General features: G+C 40.0%; 1 protein-coding gene across 1 annotated transcript; it reads left to right on the forward strand.

The window, feature by feature from the left end:
• Positions 1-2,545: 2,545 nt before the first annotated feature.
• LOC102788175 (protein yippee-like 5) lies at positions 2,546-6,654 on the forward strand. The gene is made up of 3 exons (XM_006798425.3): positions 2,546-2,721; positions 4,256-4,427; positions 4,534-6,654. The coding sequence occupies exons 1-3, from the start codon at positions 2,546-2,548 to the stop codon at positions 4,756-4,758; spliced, it is 573 nt and encodes a 190-aa protein (XP_006798488.3). The 3' UTR covers positions 4,759-6,654.
• The last annotated feature ends 2,109 nt before the right edge of the window (positions 6,655-8,763 follow it).

An 8,763-nucleotide genomic window follows, 5' to 3' on the forward strand; every position in this document is an offset into this window, starting at 1 on the left:
GGAATTTGTGCAGTTCTTCCTTATTTACCTTTGAGACTCAGAGAACGAAACTCTCACTCGCTGTAAAAGTGCAGCATATCAATAAAGAGTGTGGAAAAGACCGGGATTCCAGAGAGAGCAAAGTTTTAAAAGGCAAAGAAGGGAGCCAGAGAGGAAACCCTGTCAAACAGAAAAGAAAAGAGTCCTCCTTGCTATGTTTGTCCTTTACACATCTGCTCTTATTCTCTTTTATAACCCCTTCTTATCAGTTTATCCAGATGACAATCGATCGCATCCCTTTCTCTATCTCTACATCTATAATTGTGCTGTGTCACCTATTGGGACATATAAATCAAAGGACCATGAAATGAGTATCAGTTTTTGGACTTCTAAATCAGAGATTAAATACCTTTATATAACAATGACTGGCATATTAGTGAATCAACTGAATGAATAAAATCCATATGTCATGATTTTAGGTAATTTTTTGTGTGTAATTTGCTTATTTTAAACCAAATGACTATTCTGAAGTTAAAATTTTACCAGTTTCTGTTCCATTATGTCATGGAAGGGGTTTGTGGACACAATGGCACATCGTGATGATCACATTAGTGATTCACAGTAAAACTCACGTGGGTGTAAAGACACAACTAAGAAAATTATTTGCAGGTTTATAGTTTTCTAGCTTTCAGGGATGATTTCTGTGTATTTTAAATATGCTGCCCCGCAATTTATAGTTGGACTAATGCTTCACTTTGTCGGAAGGTGGTTCTTAACCAATAATGATGAATGGGAGTTTCGGGTGTTGCATGTGTTTCACCCAGGTTATATAATTTTATGCTAACAACCAGCAAGTTCGCTTTTGGAGATGTTTTGAGATATGATTAGATTGCTAAATACTTTATGAGTTGTGTCCTTTGAGATGGCTGTGCAGATAGACCCGACCCTTGGAATCAGTGCAGGATAATCCATCAAGATATCTTGATGTTTTCGAGTTGTCAGGAGTTTTTCATCAAGCAAAACATTTTAGGTTTATAATGTTATGACATGTTATATCAAAACAGGCATAAACAGCCAGGTGATAAATAAGGACAAACTGAATAACTAAGCAGAAAAAGATAAGAAACAGCTTCACTAGTGATTGGGACTTTTTTGATCTATGAAAAATGGAGCTAGTCCAGTTAACTGATATCTTACTTACACACACTACATATGTGTTACAACTGCTGATTTAAGGGTGTTGCTTTTTGGAGAGCCTGAAGGTGTATTGGGAAGAAGCTGAAAGAGCTAAGGTCTACAACTTCAACACAACTGCCTTCTCTTTTCATTTTCACCCAGTTCCCTCGCTGCTGCAGCTTCTCATATTCCATATCAGTGGAATATGGTAGCTATTGCAGAAAAGTGCAACAAAGAAGATGCCTAAGAAGTACAGCCTTGGAAAGACTCACAGCTTTGGCCAGCCACTTGAAGAGATACACCAGAGAGATTGAAGGCATGAGAATAAACCAGCTGTTCTCCACAGAATACTAAAAGAGCATATGGGAGAAGGACACAACCCAATACTCAGTGGATGGTGGATCTGAGAGCAGACCACAGCAACCACCCTGAGCAGGGTCCAGTAGCCATCACAGTGGCAGACATCCAAGAAAGGGTCTCCAGTATGAAGAGTTGGACAGCACCAGGTGCCGACGTGGTTCATGCCTACTGGCTGAAGAAGCTGACTGCACTCCATGAGCGTATGGTAGCACAAATGAACCAGCTGCTGGTTGACAAGAGACACCCGGAATGGCTAACTGAAGGCGGGACAGTCCTGATCCTCAAGGACCCCCAGTACGGTCCGGTCCCATCCAAATACCGGCCAATAACCTGCCTCAGTACTACATAGAAGCTCCTGTTGGCTAAAATGAACAGGCACATGGGTCAATACGTAAGCAGGGCACAGAAAGGATTTGTCAAGAAAACCAGAGGCGCAAAACCTAGTAGTCAGCCAAGACTGCAAGACTAGGCTGACCAACCTGTGCACTGCCTGGATTGATTACAAGAAGGCCTATGACTCAATGCCCCACACCTGGATCCTGGAATGCCTACACCTATACAAGATCAACAGGACCCTAAGAGGCTTCATCAGGAACTGATGCACAATCCAGCACATAACAGCAGGGTGCAAGATGCAAGCAGGCAGGGCATACATTGAACACTATTACCAAGTGGCCGGCATAGTGTACAGAAACATCTGTGCCGAATATAGCCTGGAAGTCCCGAGGTCAAAATGGGAGACGCCCCCCAAGGGTGGTGGAGAATGGCCGAGCTAAGATCCTGTGGGACTTCCAGATACAGACGGACAAAATGGTAGTGCCTAACCAACCATATATATATGGTATATTCTTTTTTTTTTTTGTTATATCCAGATATTATGTTTTCGTTTTTTTTAAATAAGCTTCAGCATTATTTTTTAACGATTTTAATGGGAGCATATTTTTCAGAAGTTGAGGATAGATATTACATGCTGACACCTGGCGGAAAACCCGTATGTCGCTGCTGCAGACGGAGCTACGTCACAAACCGGATGTTGATACTAGTTTGGAGCTCAGCTCAGAGGACAGGAACAGCTGAAAAAGAAAAACAAAGCCACGACGACGACGACGGTATAAACAGCAGATGTGCGACTGAAATTTACTTTAAAAAGTCGGTGACACCATCGCTGGGCACAACATTTTATGTCACCAGACCGAATTTGAAAAGGTAGGCAGCCGTCATTTGGAGTTTAGTAGAATTATCTGTTTTGTGGTCGCTTGTTAACTCTGTTAGCTGAACGGCTAACCTGGCGTTAGCTTCCATTCACACGCTGGCTCGGTGCATTTTTACGAAACCAGTCGGTTAGGTTATCTAAAATCCCAATGAAAATCCTCTGAAGTATTCTCTTTAGGTAGCTGAGAAAATCCCTGCTTCGTTTGTTTTCCATTATTCATAATTGCATCGACACCATGCAAAGCCTAGCTGCCATCTACAGTCAGTATTACTCATAACAAGGCATCCAGGAACAAGAAGTACTTCTGTGGTTGTAACGACTAAAATGTTGAAACAGGGAGAAACTGTGCCAAGGCGACTGGAGTGCTCTTTGTTAAGATTATTTACACCTTAGTTTCCACATGTTCCACTGACAAACAAACAAAAGAAACCAAATTTTATACAAAATAATGGGAATTGATGAGCATTTTTCAGAGGGCTGGGATGATGTGGCACTGATCCCTGTTCTTACAAAGCCTGACCTGAGATGAGAATGGAAAAGACGAATGAAAAATTAATGAAATGAAAATGTTTTTATCCTATTATAGGATTTTTTTTAAAAACATAGACGGATATATTAAGCTTCTGTAAGCAGTTCTATAAAGGACAGTATTTTTGATAATAAATTAGAAAAATGGGAAAAGGCAGCTGTTTGTAATCAAAGTAACAATAAGCAAGTTGAAAAAGCCATTTGATTCTATTTTTTGTGGCTTTTTGTCTCTTTGCTCCTTCTTTTAGTTTATCTCGATTATTATTATTAAGGATTATATTTGTGTTTTAAGGGAACTGAGAAAACAGTAATTTTTCTCTGTATCACTAGAAACATTCATGTTTTTACTGATACTCTTTCAGTGGCTGTGTTATCAATTTTACCAAAGTATTGTATTATGTGTACAATTCAAAACATAGTTTTGTGCATTCATCTTCCCCAGTCCATATAGAGAGAACGCATAATAGATTTTTGAGATAATAACAGAGACTGTTTTTTTTGTTTGTTTGTTTTTCCATAATCATGCCTAAATTATGCTTATGCCTTAATATCTCGGAGAACAACCCCCTTTTTTATTGGGTACAATTATTTTGGATATTTCAAGCGTCTTTCTTTCTTTCTTAACTTGTAAAACAGCTATGATAAGTGAGTGACTGAGCTCAGATAGTTTTCCACATATTAAAATTTTAAAATGGTTCCTAAAAAACAAATCTTAAAAAAACCCAAATCTTTAAAATACCCAAGTTTTAATGTATTTATTTTTATTTGATGAACAGAGATTGAACAACTCCTTTATATATGTGTATTCAACTTGTATTGTTAATGATTGATTAACAAACAATTGTGTGTTGTGGAACATGCCAGAAAAAAGTTTGAGACTGATATGCATTATTACTTTGGCCAGCTCAAGGGTATTATTTTATAAGGGGTCACTTTCTTCATACTGTTTACAACAGTCTTAGAATACATAGCGTACTATTTAATTTTCTCATGTTTTAGCCTTAATTTAGTCAATCCCGGTGATCAGACAATGGGGCGCATCTTCTTGGACCACATCGGCGGAACACGTCTCTTCTCTTGTGCCAACTGTGACACAATCCTGACTAATAGGTCTGAGCTAATCTCCACACGATTCACAGGAGCCACAGGCAGAGCTTTCCTCTTCAATAAGGTACAGTGAAATTAGCCATGAACACACCATCTGTGACATGTTTCCCTAAACCAAATAAAATACAGGCATTCATTAGATATACTTTAACTTAAACTCCTCCCTATAGGTGGTGAACCTCCAGTACAGTGAGGTGCAGGACAGAGTGATGCTCACCGGCAGACACATGGTGAGGGACGTCAGCTGCAAGAACTGCAACAGCAAGCTGGGTTGGATCTATGAGTTTGCTACTGAGGACAGTCAGCGGTACAAGGAGGGCCGAGTCATCCTGGAGAGGGCACTGGTTAGGGAGAGTGAGGGCTTTGAAGAGCATGTCCCCTCAGATAACTCCTGAGTCCTTGAAGTGGTATTAGGTTGAGTGGGAAGGCTCAGTCCTGTGCCCTCCTTTCCTTCTCCTTTGCCCCCTTTGCCTCTGTGCTGCACACCACCACCTGCAGACTTAGTGGTCAGTGAAGTTCTGGCTTCACCCTCCCACACCCCTTCTCTCTCTGGCCAATGATCTTAGATCTTTGCTGACTAAAAGATTGGTGTGCTTGATCTATTCTTGCTGAATAGACTTCCCCAAAATATCTTTTGATTGATGATTCACAGGGCAGTCAATTGAAACAGCTGGAAATGCTCTTAGAGAGTTCGCTAAAGCATTTAAGCACTGTCTCACACACAGTTGTCATCACAGATCCACAAGGCATGTGCCACACTTTCATGGTAATTAAAATACATGCATGATAATACACAGATCAGTCACATTTTAAAGAATATTTGCTAGCTTTTTTATTTGTTTGTGTAACAGGAGCTAGTGGAGCTTAGTATGATCATTATCCAAGCATGGGCAAAGCGACCAGCCAGTGCTCCATACCGCTGTTAAATGAGCCAAACATACTGGTTTAGTGGTATTTGTGTTTCCGTATTGTGAATGTTGACCCAATGTATCTGTCACTGGTTGCACTGAAAGCATTCAATATCATGATAGTTGATTATGTGTCAGTTACCTTTTCTTCGCTTGCAGTGTAGTGGATGTAATTGTGTTCTCATCCCACTGATACAGTGAGGACTGCACAGATTGATGTCATATTTAAGTATTCATTGTTGTGCCTGAACAGTAGTTTTCTTTAGATTAGGCTCATTATTTTAATGACATGACGTATTTCAGATGAACAGAGTAGACAACCTGTTTACTTCAGTTCCACCTGTGTTTAGCTTACCATGGATTCTGTGCCTCTGCGTGTGAAGAGCAGCATGCCACTTTAGTGACTTGTCAGGAGCATGTTCCTTTCAGCCGTTCGTCTTCAGTGTGACACAGTGTGTCTGAAAAATGACGGAGACATTCTCTGACTGCGCGGCAGCTTAAAGGACAGGATTTTTAGAGAATAGGTCATATTTGAAAGTCGCTCAGTGATTGTGTGGGACAAGTGTACAGGTTTTGAAGGAATAACTAAAAACACAATGCAGTGGGCATTCATCAAACAGCATTTTCTTGAATCTAAAAATATGTTCAGTACTGTATTTGACCATCCTACATGTATTTAAACCCTTAAACACATCAATGCAAATGCTGCTGAGCTACTTTCAGGTTTGTGACACATCCTCTTTATAATCCTAGGCTTGGGGCATGTTTGGTCATAAGATGAATCGCTTCTTAGAACACAAAGCCAGGCAAGCTTTGAGTATTTATCTTCAAAGTCAAGCCCTTGCTGTTGGAGTAGGCCAGAGCCTGCATTTTATATTGTCAAACTGTAAAATAAAAATAGATAATTTACTTGACATTTGAGGGTAATTTGGGACTGGGTTGGAGCACAGCCACCCAGCCCTGATGTTACCTTATTTATGCTTTGGGCGTTACCAGAATGGTCCAGCCTTCACTAGTGACACTGTTAATGTTTTGCTTGTTTTTTGCAAGGTCATGCTTGACGGTGCAAGTTTTAATTTCCAGAAGACAAAAAAAAAATATCCAGGACACTGAAACCATTCATGTTCCAAAGTCAGTGCAGTGTACAGCTAGTGGCCACAATCGAATATCATCATTTTGTTGTTCACGTTCAGCATTTTATTGATAGCAATTGTTTTTACTTTATATTATCTGATTATTGTTTTATTGATCGATTATGTTTATGTTATGACATATTTTCTTGTTTGGGGGATTAATATGATACTTGTTTTCCTCTATGGTTATGGCTAGATTTTCTCTGATGTGATTTCTAAATAAAGATGTAGTACCTGGGTTTAAACCTTATGACAGTATTCACTGAATATTTTAATGTATTAATGCTCTTAATAGAAGGCAGGTGTGGTTGTAGTTGCTATCAATTGGCAAAACCTTCTTACGTTAACATTTCTGAAAATGAAAGACACATTGGGGCATGAAAATACCAGGATTTGGTACGTGCCATCATGAGTAAAACCTAAGCATTTCTCCGCTAGGTGGCAGCAGAATACAGAGAACCAGGTTAAAGATGTTTTCCTTGGTAGGGTGATGCTGAATCCCTTGCCTGCCTCTGACGTAAACCTGCTTGGCAAGATCTGTAGAGCTTCACTGCAGTCTGGCAAGACATATTAGAGATGTTATTCCCTGAAGCAGATAAAAACAAATAAGAGAACTCAAAAATGACATATATTTGATTAGATGTCCGACAGTTGAAAATATTTACTTAACCGTTAGAGAAAATGTCATTTAAAAAGGAAATCAAGAATGGACCACATCGAAACAAGTCCCATTTTAATCCCAGCTATTCACCACTCAGTATGAATCACCCACGATGTAAAATCTGACTGCATTTGCTTTATAAATAGGAAGTGACGACTAACTTCTGATCCACCCACTAATATTGCATCTCTGCTGTAGAGTTATTTATAGCTCAGCTCCTGTAGGAGGGCTTCTTTGTTGGTGTGTCTGTAATGGTCTGTGTCACTGTGGTGGAATCAACAACAGGTCTGCTTTTCTGCAGTCACTCCTGCAGGCACAATGCACTAAACCCAGCTCAAACAAATATTAATTAAGTTAGCTGAACACAATATACTCTTCTGGTCATGGCTATTTTCGTACCCATCGTAGTTGCTTGTTCTCCATTTTTTGATGGATGTGCGACGCTTTATGGTTTCCACAGCTATTTACACCCATTTAAAAGCTGGATAGAACCAGAGGCAAAAGTGATACTCCTAGCTCCAGAGAAGTCACGGTGCTACTTTATAATTCAGTAGTCTCTGACTTCGGCTGTGCCTATCCTCTGGATTGTCTGCTGCAGTCGTTATTGAAAAAGCTATCTGGCTAGATAAGGATAATTACACTGTCTTGATCCTATTAGCCTGCATGCAACTAGATAGTCTAGATGTGACAATCTTTATGTAAGATGGCTGTATTTCTATTTGTACAAGTGCTCTAGGGGAGAAATTTGGGATACTGAGTTTCCTGAAAACTTTGACCCCAGGTGACTCCTACATATCCATCAAAGTACTGTTCTAATAAAAGAGTCCGACTTTTGGAAGCTAATCTAATTGAGAGAAAAAAAAAAGGTAGATGATAGCCTATGCGAATCATCCATCTTCCTTCCACCCACTGTCAAACCCATCAGGGCAATTTTGAAGTTATATTCAGATACAGACGAAGATACATTCAGATGGAGAGGTGGAAAAGCGAGGGGTGAGGGGGTGGGGCAAGAGAAAAAGTGGGTGGATAAATGCATTTGTAATTGTCCAATGACTCATCATCTGCGGACAGCTAATTTAGTATGTCCTCACTTTTTGTCTTTAATTCGACTGGATGTGTCTGCCCGCTCTCCCGTGCCCACAGGAGAGCAGAGATGTATAATATAGAAATAAACTTTTCTTTCCAGCTCTCTCTTCACACACACAAAAGGAGTGACATCATTCTGTCAGTGGGAGAAAATGGCATGCTTTCCACTGACATCACTCCACATACTGTTGCCAGGAGACAAGGGAGTCAACATTAGTTACTATGGCGACTGCACTTCACCTTCAAAGCTCCTGACCTTTTTGGTTGTCTATGGTAGACTAGAATGTGTGTGACATGTATATTTGTGACATGTATATGTGTGTCTGTGTGTGTCTGTGTGTGTGTGTTTTGTGTGTGTGCACAAAATACACGAGGCAGGATGGTCTTCCATCCTTAGTGTTGTGCAACATGAGCATTCAAGGTCTTGTTGAGTCATCCACTGCAATACAGTAGTTGTTACCGGACATGCAAGATTAAAGGACTGCAGTGGAAAAAAAATGCAATGAATGAAACTGCCGATCACATGACACTGGGGCATCAAAAGCTCCGTTACTACTTAAGTTGGAGTCAACATTTCCTAAACTTAAAAAAAAAAATGACGAGAGACATCAG

Source organism: Neolamprologus brichardi, chromosome 19, assembly GCF_056152115.1.
Source record: "Neolamprologus brichardi isolate AB-2024 chromosome 19, ASM5615211v1, whole genome shotgun sequence".
Classification (NCBI taxonomy): Eukaryota; Metazoa; Chordata; class Actinopteri; order Cichliformes; family Cichlidae; genus Neolamprologus; species Neolamprologus brichardi.

Bases quoted from the DNA above. Each gene is read 5' to 3' on its own strand.
- LOC102788175 (XM_006798425.3), top strand. From the start codon at position 2,546: ATGTTGATACTAGTTTGGAGCTCAGCTCAGAGGACAGGAACAGCTGAA. The intron at 2,722-4,255 runs GTAGGCAGCCGT...CTCATGTTTTAG, and splicing joins ACCAGACCGAATTTGAAAAG to CCTTAATTTAGTCAATCCCG. The intron at 4,428-4,533 runs GTACAGTGAAAT...TCCTCCCTATAG, and splicing joins GAGCTTTCCTCTTCAATAAG to GTGGTGAACCTCCAGTACAG.